Source organism: Lineus longissimus, chromosome 2 (assembly GCF_910592395.1).
Source record: "Lineus longissimus chromosome 2, tnLinLong1.2, whole genome shotgun sequence".
Classification (NCBI taxonomy): Eukaryota; Metazoa; Nemertea; class Pilidiophora; order Heteronemertea; family Lineidae; genus Lineus; species Lineus longissimus.
Genome location: NC_088309.1, coordinates 12,495,659 through 12,516,333, shown reverse-complemented (window position 1 = coordinate 12,516,333; position 20,675 = coordinate 12,495,659). Strand labels below are relative to the sequence as shown.

At 38.9% G+C, this 20,675-nt stretch overlaps 1 protein-coding gene across 14 annotated transcripts in view; it reads right to left on the bottom strand.

Annotated features, from left to right (window-relative positions):
* Positions 1-404: 404 nt before the first annotated feature.
* The window catches only part of LOC135482641 (RNA-binding protein Musashi homolog 2-like), a 163,076-nt gene continuing 142,805 nt past the window's right edge, over positions 405-20,675 (bottom strand). For 6 of the 14 annotated variants that reach the window (XM_064762871.1, XM_064762874.1, XM_064762870.1 and 3 more), the window contains 6 exons: positions 18,116-18,229; positions 13,956-14,183; positions 12,476-12,556; positions 10,414-10,586; positions 6,072-6,133; positions 405-3,810 (listed from right to left, as the gene is read on the bottom strand). In XM_064762871.1, the coding sequence (XP_064618941.1) occupies positions 6,092-6,133; positions 10,414-10,586; positions 12,476-12,556; positions 13,956-14,183; positions 18,116-18,229 (638 nt within the window). In that variant the 3' untranslated portion in view covers positions 405-3,810; positions 6,072-6,091. Of the gene's footprint in view, positions 3,811-6,071; positions 6,134-10,413; positions 10,587-12,475; positions 12,557-13,955; positions 14,184-15,375; positions 15,490-18,115; positions 18,230-20,675 lie in introns of all 14 variants that reach the window. The other 8 variants (XM_064762877.1, XM_064762872.1, XM_064762875.1 and 5 more) reach the window with 8 other exon arrangements.

The window sequence follows — 20,675 nt, the reverse complement described above, 5'->3', positions numbered from 1 at the left end:
TTCAGCAGTTACCATTCTCAAGCATCTGCTCTACAACATATGCATTGGTTAGTTAGTGTAACAGAACTACAAAGTACCTTGAAGCCACTCCATCTGATGGGATGGGTTACAAATTTTAACGTTTCAAATCCGTCATCTGTTTTATCAAATTGGCTGCAAAAAAAATAACCTGACTGAACATCAGTCCTGACTGTGTCATGTTGAAAATGCAAAGGTCGAGGTAAATTCTTTTAAAATCCATATGTGATTTGAGAAACACTGACACCTTTTTAAGGGGTGTGAGCCAGGGAACCATTGGTTCCTGTATTTTTGTTAGTTTTCAAGGACATACAGTACAGTGTAGTTCTATTCTGCTCCATTATTCATGGAAGAATAAAGACAAAGAAAATGAACAACAGAAAATGTAACTTTGAAAACAATTTTTATTTGTTTTTCAGTTGTTGCACATGACACTAGACTGCATTGACCCCCACAGTGTGAAAAACACCTTATTTGATAAAAACAAGGGAAAAATAGGCGGCCAACTGGTGGTCCGCTTTCACACTGTGATGCCCCAAGACCACTACTACCACACCAATGCCTTAGCAGAACAAATTTGGCACAGACCACAAATGTCATCGTCCAGTATAGCTACCTTTATACATTACAAATTAATTTCATTTCTAGTCTGTTTATCAGAAAATTATCCAAAAGTGCATAAAAATTTGTGTATTGAATGTACAGTATTGCTTTGGCATACAATCAAAAGACACACTGGCCCAACAATAGAATGTAGGATAATCTCTTGACAAAATGGATGGTTTCTTACAGAACCCTGCTTTGCTCATAATTAACTAATGATTAGTATCATCGAAGTCACTCTACACATTAGTACGTAAAAGCACATGCGCGTGTGACACAACGTGATGCGTACTACCCTTAATGTTGTCTAGATGTCTAACGTCGCATACAATGTTGGGCCTTTGCATTGTGGCGGCATACCACGACGTTGTCACATGTCGATGGTGTGCTATGAGGAGTGATCCATCTTTCTAACCCTAATTATCTACAGAACTAGGATAACAAAACATGTACATGCAGATGTTCAGTGCCCTCTAGGAGCCACCTGCAACATCCCGTGCCATAATTTACAATCAACCAACAATGGCATTTACTCAATTGTTAACCTTTTTTTGAAATGTACATAGTGGTTTTGAATTTGGGACCTTGCTACACATAATACATTATACATACAATATCTAATCTACGCAATTTATATTTCATTATTCATTTAGCAATTTTCTGTGTGATATCAACAAATATCAATAAAATTGTCCCAAAATCAGTCACAATTTGCCTCCTATCACCCCCTCCCAGCCTAGATAAGACCACCCATCTCAATGAATTCACTGTACACAAGTCCAGTTCATCTTAAGGCTTCAGGTGTGATAGGTGTTGCGACTGGGACACCCTTAGAATACGTTAACATGGATTTCATTATTCCGCATATCTAATGAGATGCCAGTCTACAAGTGCTTGTTGGACTTGCCGGGGTTTATAAAACCCTTTTGGCTAATGGCCTTCATCGTCATACCCCTCTGATAACCACCAGAAGATTTTGGCTTTAGTGCATTCTCAATCTAATATGGCACCTAAAAATGTAAAGGTTAACGACCAAAATGTAAAAATCCATTGATAAAAGGTCAAGTGTGATCCAAACTGGTGAAGTTTAATAATAGATTGATTTGTTACCTTTCTAACTTTACTGAAAACAGTAGCATTTGGCTCAGGTAGTTATCGCAGGAGTACGACCTCTTGTTATTATTGAATTAAATTACCAGAAGCAGTGAATTTACAAGGAGCAAGAAAGAGACAAGATAGAGACTGTTAACCAACAAGTTACACTACAACAGTTACCTTTTTTTATTACTAGAAGATTTGGCTAAACTGATAGGATTCTACAAGCCGTTATCATTTTGAAAACAAACCCAAGTCTATAAGTAAATTGGTCTGTACACAAATATAATATTAATAGTTTGCAACTGTCAAGCATGTACATGGCCAATATAACCAACAGAAAAAACACAGGAGCAACCAAACAATACAGCGCCTGCTTGGAACAGGGCTGAGAAATTCTTGGTGAATTTTATATATATTTGGACCAAATCATCCAAAATGCAATTTTGTTGAAAGATATGAACAACAGAAATAAAAAATATAAATTAATATGAAATAATGACCTGCTGTGTGACCCCAAGTAACTCGAAGAAACAGAGGTGTAGTCTAGTCTAAAATGTTGTGTGCCCGAAATTCCTACCCCTACTCCCGGAATAACTTTATACAGCATGCACCTGCACTACATTATGTGAAGATGGAAGCGGGACTTTATACACAAAGACAACTACAGCTACACATACATTTTATAGTTGGATACAGTTACATAAACTCACATTTGGAGATTACCAGATCCATATACAGATTTCATGGTGTATAATATTGGGAATATAGTCAACATGATCAACAACACATCATTGGTTTTGCCAACATTAAAAATTGTTAAACTTGGCAGGTTTTATACAATGTCAATTATGTAGAATACAATAGTCAATAAAATGGTTTTCGTTGTGATTTTAATGAAAAAATGTAAAATACTTCCAACAGAAAGTGACAGAATCCATGCACTTCTGATGTCTTTGTGTACAAGACCCACTTTAGTCTGGCTTACTCTATTTATAGATATCAGCTTGAGCTGACGCTGTCCTGGCTTGTCTAACAAAAACTGTACCCTTAAGAATGTAATATAGTGTACATAATGCAAAACACAGGCCTCCGTCTGCTCCACAATAAAATATACCTTTGCACATTAGGTGTATAATTAAAAACTTTGTACATGTATTGCTTTGTGATGTAACACGGTATGTCTCGCCAGGAGACACTTGCTACAGTCGATTATTATATAAAGTTAAGACGCCAACTAGACAGAAACACCTGTACAGTGACTGTAGACATGATGTAGCAGTTTGGTTTCATGCAATGGGAAATACAATTCATGGTAAGTCTCTGTCACCCTTACTAGACTGAACAAGCTGTACAAATAACATAAGTAGTGTACAGGTGTCTAGATCTAGTTAATTTACCAAAGTCTCTAAAACTCAAACTATTAGGGAGATCTGTACTATGTTTTAAATTACTCATGCTATGCTACTAAGTTGAGATACAGCTTTAAACTACAAAGAGACCATACTCTGCTGGCGAGTACAGCCGGAGAAAATCAACACGAAAGCGTCTGATATATAAAAATAGAGCAACCAGAGGTGAGATTATTCATTAAAAGGAGAAAACTCAAAAATAAACAAGGCGAGAAATAAAATAAAAGAGCTAAACCCTAACCGCTAGAAGAAATATATTCATAGTTATGTATAATATTTATATATTTATTTATATTCATTATATATACTGATTGTGTTTGAAATCATGCATTTTTACTGTGGTCGATTCTATAGTAGACAGAATACACTTTCTACACAACACCGTAAGTAGGACAAACAAGTCAGTTTTTTCAATAAAATTAAAAATCAATTTTTCATAGAGATAAAAACATAACCATTTATATAACATTGAAATTCGACAGAGATGACAGTCATTATTATTACATAGTTAAATACTGAGTTGATCATGACCCTTCACAATTATATAAAAATTGTCACAGACGGTTAAGTCCCTGCATCTCAGATAATGTCATGTGTAAGCCCTTCACCGTAACGGTAGTATGGGAGAGATTATTCAGAAATTCCGCAGGTATCCGCCTTGGCCTGAACCTCCAAATCCAGCCTGGAAAGACAGAGAGATGTGAAAATGGTTAGAATTCAGATTTTAAAATTCACATAGATATTATAGTTCAACAAAGTAGATATAATAGTTGAACCAAGCAGATATCATAGTTGAACCAAGGTCATGTAGATATTATAGTTGGACCAAATAGAAATTATATTTCAGGAGGCATTGATCCTTGTAGAATGACATGCCGATCCACTGTCGTTGTGCGTATATCCATCCTTCACCACCGATAACTCCCCCCAGCTGAATCTATTGCAGCATTCAGTCACATCTCAACCAGGTAAGGTTCCCCTGACTTCACCCCCAGCAACACTTTTATCAAGCTGAATCTATTTCAGCATTCAGTCACATCTCAACCAGGTAAGGTTCCCCTGACTTCATCCCCAGCAACACTTTTATCAAGCTGAATCTATTGCAGCATTCAGTCACATCTCACCCAGGTAAGGTTCCCCTGACTTCATCCCCAGCAACACTTTTATCAAGCTGAATCTATTGCAGCATTCAGTCACATCTCAACCAGTTTATCAAGCTGAATCTATTGCAGCATTCAGTCACATCTCAACCAGGTAAGGTTCCCCTGACTTCACCCCCAGCAACACTTTTATCAAGCTGAATCTATTGCAGCATTCAGTCACATCTCCGTCAGGTAGGTTCCCCTGACTTCACCCCCAGCAACACTTTTATCAAGCTGAATCTATTGCAGCATTCAGTCACATCTCCGTCAGGTAGGTTCCCCTGACTTCACCCCCAGCAACACTTTTATCAAGCTGAATCTATTGCAGCATTCAGTCACATCTCCACCAGGTTAGAAGAACCTCAATACAATCCCCATTGTGTAATCGGTGTTCCACTCACGGTTTCTGCAAAGGTGCATGCTGACAGTGCATAAACTCAGCTGACAGTACCCATGAACTCAAATGGTCGAGAATGAAAGACAAGCAATGGCACTTCCACAAAGGGAATTATTGGAAATGCTGATAACATTACGCCACTTGATGTCATCAGCATCCCAGTCATGATCAGAATTCAAAATGTGAGTTCTTGCAAAAATACGCCAAGAAAGCGTTGATGGATTGGAGCATTAGTTAGGTGCAAAAAACTGAACGCTATTTCCTTTCAATACATGGCAGGTAGATGCAGGAAGTACTGTAATTCTCAATAAGAATGCGGTGTCCAAAATAATTGCATGGCGAACTCTCAATTCAAAATTCTATTTGAAAATGGTAACTTTATGCTTCGAATCATCGCTGTGGGTTCGTGTAGGAGAATTTGAAGCAGATGCACAAATTGGTAGGAATATCGGCGGTGTGTCATCATTCCTGGTGGATCTAATCAGTAAAGGCATGCTTTCCATTCCCACATGAGTAGAAAAGTGAGTCACTTTGAGCTAGAGTGAAACCCTGGGCTAAAAAGTGACCAATTTTTGAGATCCGTGAAAGAGATTTAATTAACTGGCCGAGTCTATGCAATGTTAGAATTAGCAATGACCATTACATTACTGGGTCTGATGACTTTGATTATTTTTCTGCCTTGTGATTTGATCATGAAAGTGGAATTACATCAGACACATTATACGTTAGGGCAGTTTTTTTATAACAGATGAAGGATTCCTAGTCAGTTAAAACAGTCATACTAAAAACACACTCACTTGAATTTTAAGATGCCTGACAAAACTTACTATGGCTACAGTAATATAACATGAGATCATGAGTGCTGTCAGATGATCTGGTAACCTGTGGCAGTTGGTGGTATCCCAGATAAATACAATACACTGCCCACACAAATACGAGATCACGCAAGCAAAGTACCGCAGCTCCAAAAACATTCAGAAGGGGAGAGTGTCGTCTGTCGCCAATAAAAATATAAAATATTCACCAGATACGATCTGATGGATGTGCCAGGGTGGCATTCTGATGTACATGTATGACTAGCCGCTGGGTAAAAATACATGCGTATCCATAGCAACCAATGCCAAGGAATCTACGAAATTCCCTCCAATTCATTTCATCTTAAAAGGCTTAAATTGAAATTCCGCTAGTGATCAGAATGTGCAAGCAAAATGGGCACATTTTCTGAGACAATCTGATTACTATAGTAACCCTTTGATTCAAGTCAAAATAAACTTTGCAATTTGCTTCAAGACACACTTTCCATATGCTACTGCCTCTTCGACCACATGAGAATTACCATTAATTTTAAATTTACGAAATAAATGGCAATTATTATGGCTCAAATATGAGGGTTTAAATACGTACCTCATTCTGGGGTGTCCAGTTCAGTGGAAGCCATTTTGGAAAGTCTGTGGTATCAAGGTGCCCTGGAGAAAACAAACAAATTAATGACTAAACATTTAAAATCATATCAGATGAGGAAAGATAATGTTAAGATATTGATAGGCCCAAGTAGTAACCGCAAAAGGTCACCTTCTGTCTGGGCATATCAAGGTTGACCATAAAATGAAAACCTTGCATGATATCGGAGAAAAAAACATTTTGGAGGCTTTTTTGTAAGATTTATGACCAACTGCTGCACGATTAAGCAGCACAAACATCTTCTTTTAACAGGAATCGCCCCACATCATGATTTGAAAATGCTGAAAGCTCAATACCCAAAATAAAGTAACCCATCAGTCATCCCCTACATTTTGCAAAAGAGACAAGGGAACTTAAGTTCTTATCCCTGGTATAAAATCCTCACAATAATTGTACATCGAGATGATCCACTTATATCTTATTTCATTTCAGAAAGAAAATATATCATTGTCATTTTTTAAGATTGAAAGAGACGATATATAATTATCATAAGCAAAAAAGAATATATTGCGAGTCCATTGGAGTGCCTTAATTAGTTTCTGGAGCAACATGAAGATTTCCATTAAGATAAACAGGAGCACATCATTTTTGTTAAGTATAAACATGTTTCTGAATTGGCAATGTTATCTCGGTGCTACACACCCATCTTTGCGTCTGACAGCAGCAAAACATGAAATAGGATGAAATATGTTGTCTGTTATTCATCATTTGATTAAATTCTAAATGATTTTTATGAAATTTAAGAATTTAAATAAAGTGGTTATTTCTGAGTTGAGCTGTTACTCGCCGTCACAGAAAATAACCCTAGCTGTCACAGAACGAAGTATTTCTGAACGTTCCCAACAAATCATAAATATACATTTACTCAGAAGTTGGTCAGTTTGATTGGCCAATATCAAAAGTAATGTCAGACAGTTTCAAAGAAAAAGACTGAATCACAGGAGAAAACCTTGTTTTTAAACTGCACATACATGTAGAGCGAAAGCCAACATAAGAGCATGAAAGAAATCAGATGATTTCAAAGCTGATTGAATAGTTTGTGATCAAAGCACTTCCCTTTTTCTTCAATCTGAGTAATCCAAATTGCATGAGTTCAGAATTCAAAGAAAGGTTTGTACAAAAAATATCTTGTAAAAATTCCATTGCACAAAACCTAACTGGGAGAACATCACTAGTCAAAGGTAAAGAAGGAATCTTTTTTCAGTTTAATTTGAGTAAAATTATACTATTCCACACCTGCTCAGAATCTTCAGGTTTATGTAGACTCTTTTGAGAGTAATGGAAAAAAAATTAGCAATGGAAAAAAGCAACTAAGGTCTTTTTTTCCCATCTTCATGATTTGCTCAAGGTGATGGTGCATAACATTGCCGTTATGCTCCAGTGACTCCATCTCTGGCCGTAGCCAAGGGTATTCAAGTGTACAAACCCAAAGCAGAACTATTAACCAAGCAGAAAAGTGGAACATTTCTGCCATCTCATAGGTTTATAATTGGGCTAAAAACGCGGAGGTACAAGAATTTTCCCAATGGAAAAGAAATGCTCAAAATCATCATTACCGCAAGTAGATGAAGAATACTTATCAAAAACGTCACTGAATATACACTAGTTTCACTGATCTAAGACCTGTTCTGAACTCTAAAATCATGCTAGACGCCTTTCAACATGTCCAATTTGGGTAGACAGAAGTGAATTGACCATACCAAGTTGTCCAATGGACACGATGTCATGATCTGGCTGGGCCTTCTGTAACGATTTTGTAGGAATTAATCAGCTGGTCTTAGATCCGGAAAACTTTTTTTTAACCCATCATTCAAATTGAATGACACATTCATAAACATTTATAAAATGCAAAAGATCTTGACACTTTGAAGCACTACCTGAGAGGTCAGGCAAGTAAAACTTATATTTTACAGTACCAGCACAACGAAAGAAAAATTTATTGCAAATGGTTCATGATTGACTCTGTGAGGATCAGGTTTTCCCACTGAATGGCAACTAGGGGCCATGGCCGACATGCAGGAACATACACTACAGTACATGACAGATACAATGTAGCCATCTAAACATTTACATATTGTGGGGGGCCAAGATGCTTTATCTACACACATACAGCCTTGAGTGTAGGGACTGGGTGGAGCATTACTAGGACTAGGTCTTGGTTTCATTTCAATGCCTCGACTCAAAATGAACTGTTACTCGGTATCTGATTGAATTTTATAGGTACTGGTAACATCAGCACAGAGTGTTGGACCAGGAGGAGCATTCAATGATGACTTGGTTCCATTTCAATTCCTAGACTCAAAATGAGCCAGTATATACTGGGTATCTGATTCAAATTCATGAATCCTGGTATAGTCCCCAAATCAATTTGCATCGGTGTCTGTTTGATATGAGCTTGCATAAGGTTTCATTCATTGACAATATGTTCTTGTATAAATGATTCTGTTTCAAAATGAAATCATTCTTTCGTGATACCAACTTTCATACACATGCAGGTTCCCAAAGGGTCTCTGACCTATCTATAAAGTACTTAATGGTCTCTTGGACCGAACACTTGTAAGTCACTCAGGCTACAGAGTGCACTTGAATTTTAAGGTCTCTGCTAAAAGACAACTAAGATTATAAACTGCATTATCAGAATGAAAGATTTTCAAAAGGCAAATGAAAGCACAAAAAACCCAAGATTAATGAAACAGGAAACAAACTGATTAATGAATTTCATTTCAACTTCAAAAGTAATTTTTCAAGTTGTAATCATGACGACATACGCCGTTAATGAATTACTTGCTAACGAAAGTGATAAATGCAGATGAAACCTTGCAGAATATTACAGAAGTTCCATTAAATTCATACAAATAAAAAAGCATACAATTAAACTGTTGCTTCTTTTTTATTTTCCAAAGAAAATTGCTAATTCCTTATTGGTTCATTTAGGTTCTCAGGCATTTCAGGTTAATATTTATAAAGTTCTCCACGAGTCGCTTGCACTAAAAATTTAGGCATCATGTCTACAATGGCATACGACATCACAAAGTGAAGAGCTGTTGAACAGACGTTATGTTTTAGTGCCCATGGTCACATGCTGTGAATTGCGACAATGATGACGTCATCCATACTGGCCACATACCTGTAATAAATGGCTAAGCCATTTTTCAGTTAAATTGGCCCAATCCACACGCTCATAACTTTTTCCAAGAGTTAATCAGCGACGCTTTCACAGCCAAATAGATTTATCAAAGATTGTCAAACCATGTAATTTTCCTTGTACGTTGTGTGTGAATATTTCAGGGTTAGGGGGTCTCAAGTTAGGGGGTGATTTTTGATGGCTTTTAACCCGCGAATCAGCTTTTTGACCACAACGGGTTAATTTGAGGCCCAAAACCACATAACTAAGCCAATTGGACTGAAACATCATCATTTTCTTCATTTTAAACACACCTAATTCTCAACTTAAGAAAAAATATATTCGCATCAATCTCAAACTGAACTATTTTCGTGTGCAACCCCGAGTGGGTTGGTTTAATACAGGTGGGTGACCTACTGCTGTAACTGTTCATTTAAATGTTCTTCATTGATCTATCATTTTGGCTAAGGATGCTCAAGCTGAGGATCCTCTAACCAATGAAACAAACTGGACCAATGGAGAAATGTTTAAGCTAGTTAACAAAGTGAATTCAAGGTTAGCATTTACCGCAAATTGAAAATCTGCTGTAATGAATTCTTCAAAGGGAATTCCGAAGGTATACCTAGCAAACATTTTTAAGATTCTGAAGTGAAACCAGGGGGGACACAGTGCGCTAAACCATCTATCAAACTGAGAGACAACAGAAGGCAAGCCATCCTCATCATGCATACACATAGGGTGGGAAGCAACAGGACAGCTTCACTCCAACCAGAGGCCAGATATTGGTGGTGGCTTGGGCTCTGGTTCGAGTGAATTATGTCACAAAATTAATACTGGAAGACATGAAATGAAACCTTAGTAACTAGTAGTATGGTATATAAAACAGAGATAGGGATGGGTTCCGCCTATTTGTTTGGAGCACATATATACTTATTCTGTATATTGTCTTTTTCTCCTGGAACTTTACGGGTCTCAAAATCAGATTTCAAGTTCAAAACCCAGGAAACTGTGTACTGAACCTGCACGGCGGTCATGATCCTTTGGCTCGTTGTTGAGAAGAAAAAAAACTAAAATTCAAACTGTATTAGAAGATCCTCATACTTGTGGTATTGCAAAAAGTGTCAAGATATTTTAGAAGTTATTGGTCGTAATAGAACTTACTGTAAGGTTATGTGTGAACTGTGTTGGCTGGGGGCTGGTAGCCTGCACAAAGTTCATGCTCTCCGAGTTGGAGCTGTACATATCTATGGACCCTGGGCTGTTGGCTGGGGGGAAGCCTCGGCTGTTAGCGGGGGAGGTCGGGGGGCCATACCCCTGCGGGAAGTTGTTGATCACTGAAATGTTCAAATGAGCATATTCATTTATTGCCACACACGGCATTAGGTTCAATAAGAAAAATACCAACACCACAATGGTATGTAATGAATTGTTATTTGGTAGAAGCAAAGTTTAGTTTCTCGATAAATATTTTCATCTTTCTTTTGCACCTCCTCCCCACCCGAAGAAAAGATAACCCTGGACACTTCTGAGAATATCACTGTGTGATATAGAAACCGCAGTCTATTTTCCTGCGAAATTAGCTCATGAAATATAGGATTGATATTACACTTGAAAACTAGCTAAAATTAGACGCTATAATGATCTGGTTAGCTTCAATATCTGTCTAGGTGTGGGCTAGAGTTCTTTCAGACTGTCACATCATGTCCATTTTTCTACAGAGTTGCGCGGATTGACATATTTTCTGATAATTGGGGTTTATTAGGCTTTGCTTGGGAATATGTCACACTGCATAATTTTCACCACCATATTTCTAAGTCACTTCAATGAAGAGTGGGGATCACGTCAATAATGTTGTCAGAATAGGGTAAGATTGGGGATGAGTCTGGCTGGATCCAGTTCAACAACAAGAAATGTTGACCACCCATATTATATTGCACAGTATTGCACCAATCGTTAGCCGTTTTCACTTTTACGGGGCATTTTAATACAGTTGGTCACTGATCACCGCATCTTACTATAAGCAAGAATTCATGAAGTCTTTATTCATTCTTGCTACAGTCTAAATCACAATTGACCTCCGTCCTGCTTCGCGTCAGTAACGCGTGACGTACGCACGAGTTGCGAATCTCTCTATATGTTTCGTGTAAATTACGCGTGACTACGCGCTATGACGCCATTTACTGGATGACAATTGTGATTTGGGATTGTAAAAGGAAACCACATGTTGGCTTCAATAACTTTTCCATGAGTGTGTTAAATTTGGTAGTTATTTGAAAAGAATTGTTAGAGGAAATGTCCTCTTCACTTTTCCCTATTTTGACAATTCTTGGGAGTTGAGAAAGTGTATTTCCTAAATGAATGAAATGTGCAGCAGCAGATTATGAAATGCGTGCACACTACGTCACATGTTACTTGCTACAACAATCACATTTGCTCATGTTATTTATACTATAGACTACTAACAAGAATGGTTACGAAAAAAAATCGAAAATTGCATTCTAGGATGTTGTCAATATGATTTCGTAGGTCTGGTTTTCTGAAGGATTGACTCCTGCATAGGCCTGAGATCAACAGTTGGTTCCCTTCAATGGCCAACACACATTTTAAACCTGTTTAACGAACAGTAGCACATAAGTTATTTCTTGTCATCAAGGGACATTTTGTAGTGTCTGTTTTTTATCAAAAGCCTACTTTATAGCGAACACAGGTTAAAATAAATTTTGCTTTTTCCTACAGTAATGCAGAATGATTTCAATCAAAACTCCTTTTTCTTCGTAAAATCAATTACGGTGGGGAATTCATTGGAAAATAGTAACATCATAAACTTCAAATTTAATTTGTATCTTAGACATGACTTTCTCAGAACAGGAAGGAATGGTTCTGAAGTTTGGTGACATTTATCCAAGTAGAGAGTTTATCTGTAAAGAACATTTCACTAGAGTACTACTGTTGAATGCAATAGCATTTCATTGATCTAGAGGCATTCAGTATTTCAAAATCGCAACTCGTAATATTCAACGAAATTGAATAAGATTTTGGTGATATGACTTTGGTTTTGGATGTTTTTTAAAGGTTCATAAGAAGTTAAGGTTTATCTAAGTTTATATCTAAGTTTATCTCATTTAAGAATACACGTCAGGTGTTTTTGGTTAAACTAGGATGTCATTTTAGATGGAAGTGGGTGGCGCTACTTCTCTATGAGGACATGACGGAAAAAACTCACACATGTAAGCACAGGGCTGCCGGAGCGAATCTTCCATAGCTGATTGTCTGAGTAACATTTGTTGTTGTTGTTGTGCTTGATCTAGAAATAAAAACAGTGAAACCGTGTACTCAGGGAGGCTCTCAACTTGTTCTAAGAGATTCCAAGAATAATTCTTGTTTTTACAATTTTCTCAGCTTATTGTCTTTCAACCCTATAATCTTTTTCTAACTGTTGACAATTCTCACTACTACTGTTTGTCTGTCATGATTCTGGTGTCCAAAGATTGGCATCCTCGCTTGGTAATGTGATGAAGTAGTCCCAAGATAAGTTGCTTGATGTGGTCATGCCTGGTTCAGTTGGCATTCTATGCTTTACAATCTCAGTTGGAAAGGCATAGACTTTAAATTTTGAAATAAGCTCCAGTGTTTTATCTATTACTTTTGCAACAAATGGTAAATCAATGCACTTTGGCATACAAGGGACTCGGTGAGCAGCCGCAAGTACAGCATAATCTTATGTGAAATAGCAAGTCACTCTGAAAGGATTTGCACTTTCAACCACTTGGTCAACAGAGCAGTAGTACTCTCTACCATCCAGATGACTGAACCTCTTTAAATGTGAAGCTGGGCTTTATGTAGTCCTCAAGGACCTGTACACGCTCCTTATTCAGAATAAAAGTCACTGCCATGACTTAAGAGTTGTTTCCAAGACAGAGGAAACCCTGAATTTCTCTATTTGCGAAACAACAACAACAACATCATCAGGGATAGTCCGTGAAAAATTGTCAACAGTTATCGAAAATGTATATAGGGCAAAAACAACTGATGTCAAGAAATTCGCTGAGAAAATGTTGGACCTAAAAATGTACCTAAATTAAGCACTGGAATTGGTGAGGTAGAAGCATTAAGCCTAACCAAGTGGCAACTATCAGGCAGCCCTGGCTAAAGGATTATGTACAAAACATGGGGCATTCAAAAGGACATATGTCATCTCAGTACAATTCTCTGCAAACACTAGTCACTAGTGCTATACTATAGGAGGTATAACAACAAGATACCTGACCTTTTATGGTGTTTATCGTAAAGATTTCCAAAATGGGGTCCGTTTTCGTCTTACCGATCTTTTTACCAATTGAAATTGCCGACATGCCGAACGTTTGAGTGTGACCAGCCTGAAATCAAGTAGGGCATCTTTGTCGTGAGAAAAGGTGTATAGAATGAGTGATAAGACTAATGGTAGCAGACTAGCTACGTCTCCATCGCACCATGCTAGAGACATCGCCGAGATGACACACCTCCTTCTAAATGCACCAATATGTTCTAAAACTAAATACTAGCCACCTAGTTATACAGATATTATATACACTACCACTCAGTACAACCTAAAGCAACACATTAGATTTATTCCTCTACAGAGCCCGTGTTTAAAATCACACGTCTCGGACGTAGTCCCAGACATGTCAAACTGCACAAGTCAAATTTACAAAAAGGACATTTACCAATACCTGCTGCAGTGCGTTGTGACGTTTGCATTGTTGGCATGGGTGATGGCTCACTTCTCGCAACTGCAGTAGCCATGCCCGCAGCAGTGACCGCATTGCAGTGAGCGCCCGCAGCCTGGGATAAGTAATCGGCTGGGTAGTAGGCGGCTGAGGGCTGTCTGCATTGCTCTGCACCAGGGGTGGTCGTCGCTTGTTGGATGTAGGGACTCGCATACCCAGGGAAGCCTATCATTCAAACGAACATGCACATTCATTAGTCAAATGTAAGTAGCCAGGATGGTTCAGAAAATGAAAAATGGTCACTTCACATGGCTGCTGCTGATTTTGTTGGGTGTGCTTTGCCGCAGGATTGGTGCATCGAGGATGGCTATGAAAACTCACGTGTCTTACCACCGCCCCCTCCTACTCTAGCCCAGCAACGTGGTAAGAAGCGTGGTTCAAGCCATAACTTGGCTTCCCTGGTAGCAGACCGCATACTGCACGTTCGGCTCTTCTCTCTCCTAATGACAGAGCCAAACACAGGTCGAGATGGCTTTCTCTCCTTGACCGGTGCTGGGCTCTGCGTACATGATTTCACATCTAAACTACATCTACCACTCACTAATACTTTTCTCCCTGAATTCCAATTAGCATGCAATAAATACCAAGCACTCTAAAGTCTACAAGCATGTTGGAGTGTGTCGTGCAGTATACCAGTCATGCAACCACGGAGGGTGTGCAGGCCACATCTACGACCCCTTAGGAGTACCATCTAGTGGGAAGGGGCAGAACTACATCAACATTTTATGTTTTTCCAGTTCCACAACTGAGAACAAAACATAGATCATTACATACAAATAGGTGATATTATGAAATAAATGAAATTTGCAAAAGCACTTTTTGGACCACGACATTTTAGAACTCTTGACAGCAGCATGAGTTGACATCGCGATTCATCTGAAAAGACCTGCAGTGCTTGGCCTATACGCAAGTGCTCACAGAATGGACATACAACTATAGCACCACCTGACCAATCAAACAACAGTAGCAGCCATGTTAACGAGGCACACCGCAAAAGAAACCTCCAGTGTTCTTCTCGCGTTCATCAGTAGTATTTTACCATGTCAATGCTTAATGGCTTTCCTGTATGATCAAACTCGCCCAAAATTTTAAGAATTTGAGTATCGAAACTATGAAAGGCAAGATAAGATATCGAAAACTTTCATTATGTTTGTCACAGAGAAATAATTAAACTTCGATTTCCACAAGTTTTTCAAAACAAAATCATTCCATCAAATCAACGGAGAGAGGAACACTGAACCACACTATCGGGTAACTACATGTAACTAAGCATAGCAACCAGGACCGTCGACACACACACATATAGAACAGCGCATTTCAACTGAGTGAGGGGGAAGCATACACGTCGAGTGCTTACCAGACGCCGCTCCCGGGCCCAGAGCAGTCAGCCCACGTTGCACAGCAGCTGACCGTCCAGACAGGCGAGACATACCAGAAGCCCCCTGAGTCAAGGGGCCTAAAGCAGCAAGCCCTAGGAAGGTACAAGGTTATAGAGCAAATGAATTTGGTACCACTACAAGCTTCTGCCACGAACATTGCATCCATTCACACAGTGGACCAGTTTGCTATGCCTAGTACAGTTACCATTCTCTCAAAGCAATCACTGGAGACGGGTCGTTATTCATGAGTATGTGTGCAAAAGTAGGAGGTTTTCTTCACTTCTGTTGACTAAGCCTCAGACTAGCTTGGTATTCACTGGTGCAAGAAAACGTTGACATGGAAAGGAAATCAAAATTCGTCCTTTCCATGTCAACGTTTTCTCTCACCAATGAGGGGTGTTATTCATGAAAATGCTACATTTTGCATAGATACTTCACAAAAGTGCCCGAAACATCTAATGATATCAACCCTCAGAGCTTTAAAGATGCTTTATATCCAAAACAAACGGACACAATGAGCAATATCATTGCCAAGAGGTGACAGTAGCCAGAGGTCCTAACACAATACACGACCTATTATGGATAAAATTGACATGGGTTGGAAATCTACTGTGTATTGGACTGCCAACTTCTATCGCCTACCGGTGATAAAGTTCCTCATTAGTGGGATGTCAACATCATTTTCATATGCATTCATGATTGCAGTGAGTAGCATTCAGTGGACACCGATGAGGATTAATCATACAGTGGTCGTCAGGGACCATCCATAAAGTACACTAATTAACAGGAAAGACAAGATATGCAAATCTATAATTAGACGAGATCGGCCATATCTCGTTAGACCAGAGGCATTTTCGACACCATGGTGGGTGGTGAAATAGCCATCACGCTCATGAACAGACGCCAATGAGGGGATGTTCACCCACACAGCTGCCACAAGTCAACCAGGCAAAATCTTTTGAATCGACTCTGCATCACTGACGAACGTGTGTCTGCAAAGTTGACAAAGTGAGGTGTCCAATGTCTTTCTGCTCTCGAAATGCAGAACAAATCTGTCAAGTTGTGAGTGTCCTTTATGCATGAGCCCTTCAGGCATGAACATGAAACACAAACAATTGGCTTGTGTCAAACCACATTTAAGTTATGTTGAAACTGAAAGTCCCAAAGAACATAACGCGGAGAGTTCTTAGAAGGAATGTCAGCAATATTAACCTAAACACGATTCCACGCAAGCAGATGAACATGTTAGAATATTAATTGCCTAAACTGCCTATAGAATTGAACATGTTACCAATGTTTTATCAGTGAAAAGATTTGGCGAGATTTTACATACTTTGCTTTAAATACTAGAAACTACAGGCAGTATCAGTAAGGTGGTAAGCTTAGAAAAGAAATTCTCTCGCCATGAAGAAGATATGCAGATATTCAATTAACACGACAAATCTTCATTTGACTTTTTCAGTTCTATCGACGGTTGTGATTCCCTCAACACAGTAAGCACCTCTATCAGAACTGTGGTTATCCAAAACAGATTACTAATCTTCACTGGACATATCTTGGAATATTGAATTTATTCTTGGCGCGTGTTTTATCTCTGTTTCCCGTTAATACATTTTTCGATCAATAGCAGCAATAGGTTCCTCCACGGGCACGCTTTTAATTAGATATCCATGTCAGCTTGGTGAAAGGATTTCTTGCCGTGATTGCTTCAATCAGCTGCATAGGGCAATCACGTTTTCAACATTCTGTTCCTGCTCAACTCATTCCATGTCAATGAGGTGTGGTGCTTCTGCTGTTCACTTAAACAAATCCTTTCATAAAAAACTTATTGCCTTCATAGGTATGAGGTAAACTTCTTTTCACATGTTGGAGTTTCTGGCCTAAATGTTGTTTTGAATGCATCCCCCTAACATAATTTGATACTGCCTGCAGTTACAATAACCCGACACCACTAAACAACATACATGTACATTTAAAAGATTAGCTTTACACATTAGAGTGGATTAATAGCAAGTCATTAGACAATATGTGATGTGCCTATACTGTCCACATCAAATGACATAACCATACAACACCCTCAATTGAAAGCGTTTCCCAACACCGGTATGAAATGTTTATGGATGAAAGATGCATCTGCACACTGCAAATTACATAACAAACACAACGGGTGATGTGATACTAATCAGTCCTGGTCTCACAAAGCTGTCCTTTGATAGGAAGGAGTTGATAGGAGAGACACCAGCATGCTCGCACAAAGGGCGCAAACATGCCCCCCTTCAGGTACCTAACAGTAACACTGAAAGCAATCTTAACACATGGAGGACTCTTTTTTAAACCTTTTATCACGTTTTTTGCCAAGATCACCAATTCCAGCTCTCATATTTTTTTATAAGTGAAGGAAGACTGTCTCCTGTTCCGCAAATGATCCATTTCAATCACAGCGACCGGTAATCATGATCACAGCATGAGTTGCGGTGCGTCCCGCAAACGAGCGACAATTCAAAAGAAACCTCTCTTGAAAAGGGTGTACTGTTGCTTTAGGAATGCACAACTAGCATATCAAAAAGTTCATCACTTCAGTCCTCCAGATGTCAAACATGCAGTTGAAATACACTCAGGCATCCCGATGGATTTGACCATTAGTAATTGCATGACTGCAGTTGAAGACTACCCTATCAACTACAGAGGACAGTCAGAATTGGATATCTTGGCACCTACCTGGGAAATAGTGAATTGCGGGGTATCCATGTAATGGCCGGCCATATGCGCTATACGCTGCTGCTGCCGCCGCAGGGAATCCTGGAAAGATCCCTGGCACGAACCCTGCCACATCTGTAAAGAAAAACATGACAAATGTTGGAACGTGGGCCGGGGAATTTCGTCAGGGACCTTGGATGTGACACCTGGAACAAACAAAGTAACGATGCAGATGTGCGAGGGGAAAAAACCTTGGTCATTCCTAGATGAGGGTAGTAGTGTCCAGACAATCTCCAAGGAAATAATCATCGCCTGTAGTGCATAGTCTTCTCATGTGAAAGGATAATCACCCCAAATTAGGCTTCTTTCTAGACTTTATAAGTGAACTGGCCTGGGGTAAAGTCTTCACATGAAAAAGCAAGCCAGCTCTGGGGTAAAAATGAACACTTATGTTGTACCTTCATTGCAGGTATACCACTGAATAGATCTACCTAGCAGTTTATAGTGACTCACCCCTTCACATGAAGCAAACTACAAGAAGTGCCTATCTCTCTTTTTTAATTTTCACACTGACTTGAATAAACAGCAACTTTTCTTATATTGTGAAAATAACTGTCAGAATTATTTAGCATCAGGCTAGGCTACCTATCTAATAGGTTTGTTGTCGGCTAACAGGAAAGCTATTCTAGACTAAATTCATCAAATCTCATCAACAGCAGATTTGATTCTTGAACTAACAACGCTGTCTGGTTTTGTGGCAAGAATGCTGTGGTGGATGCCTTGGACAGAGAGGTTCAGTCCATGGTCAAATGGGGCAGTAATTACATTGTGCAATCATAAACCACCATAAGAAGGATTGGTGATTGATACACGATGGCTAGAACAAGGATCCATGAGACTGTCACATGTACAACATTCCTTCTTTCTCTCACCATAGTCATAGTCTCTCATCATAGTCTCTCACAGGAGAGGAACCATGAGTTGAACTATCAAAAGCACATTGGAAAAACGAAGGTCAATAAAGAAAAAATAACTATATCAATTGAAACAAAGACACATTTAAGGGTTTTTTATTATTATGAATAGAAATAACCCAAACCAAAAGGGTAAGTAAAACACAGAGAGAACATCCAGAGGTAAAAGGAAGAACACATTTGAACTGAAGTGCTTCTCTAGTATTACAATCCAGAGCTAAAATGCTACTTCTAGATATCTATCAGTTATGTACTGTATTCATCAACTAGGATATAATAGATGGGCCATACGAAGATGCACACAGTGACAATGACAAGGAATAGGACAATCTTTTCATATCCTAAATACACCCTAGTTTTAGGGGTAAAGGAACACACTGACAGCATTATAGACTTTGGCGGTCAGTAAAAACAAGATGGCTGCTAATATGGCCGCCGGAATCTTGAATCATTATTGCAACACTATTTATACTTCTAATTGCTCTAGGGTATATCTCACTATATCATCACAAAATTCAGAATATAAGGTGAAGAAGAGATAGGATAGTTCACTGTGCCCACTCATTGGACTTTAGCAATGATTCACCAAGCCAGCACCTCCAGCCATGTCACCTCATGTGTTTGATCCCAATATGACAGTACATAGAACCAATATTTATTCAATGATATTGGTAGGAGAGATAAATTGAGTTTCCTGGCTGGCCTTCCTTTGAAGACAGAATCTCAGTGACTTGTTATTATTACATTCTAAGACAACGTTGCCAAGTTCAGACATTTTGGAAATGGCGTACTCTGCTTTTGAGATGTGACATATCATATTTGCAACATTCATTTGACGACAACCAACATCATCTCACGGCACTGCACCGTTGTGTCCTAGACATTCCCTCGTTAGAAGCTAATAAATCACACTCTCATAAATGTCACTGTTACTGGTTTTGTATGGCGCTTACGTTTAAGTGAATGTATCTGGAAGGCTCCTCTACAACAGTAAGCTACATTTAAGTCTACTTTCCATTGACAGTTACCCATCTTACCTTAGCGACTCACGCACCGCTCAGGTCTGGGCGCAAATTTTTATTTTATCAGACAATATCAGATAGGTTTTTCGTCCTTTTTTTATCCAACTGCAAATTCAAATGAATACAGTACATGCAAGATTAGCCACTTGAGTGCAGACATACAACATCAGGAATTCGCAGAATTGCGTAAAAAATGAAGGAAGAATTCGTGATTTTTTCCCCCAAAACTTGATTATTCTCAGGAAATCTTTTTTAACTTTTGGAAAAAAGGTAAAAGCTCTTCATGAAACAGTACATCAAAGTGCCAAGGGTATACTTTAAGCAGATGACGAAACATTAGGGGTTGAACGTAAAATACTAACGACAACAATGATGAAGTCAAATAGAAGATATGGCGAGGGGATACTTGACTGCAGCTACCATTGTTCAAGTGGCTGGCATTACCGAGCTTCGGAATTCCATTGATATCCCAGAAACTAGTGCGTTCATGCAGCGCTTCTCAGAGGGGATATTCTATTTCCTTGTTTTTTAGGATGATTTGTTGTAATTTCATGGGTGAAATGTGCTTGGGGGGGGGGGTCTTTG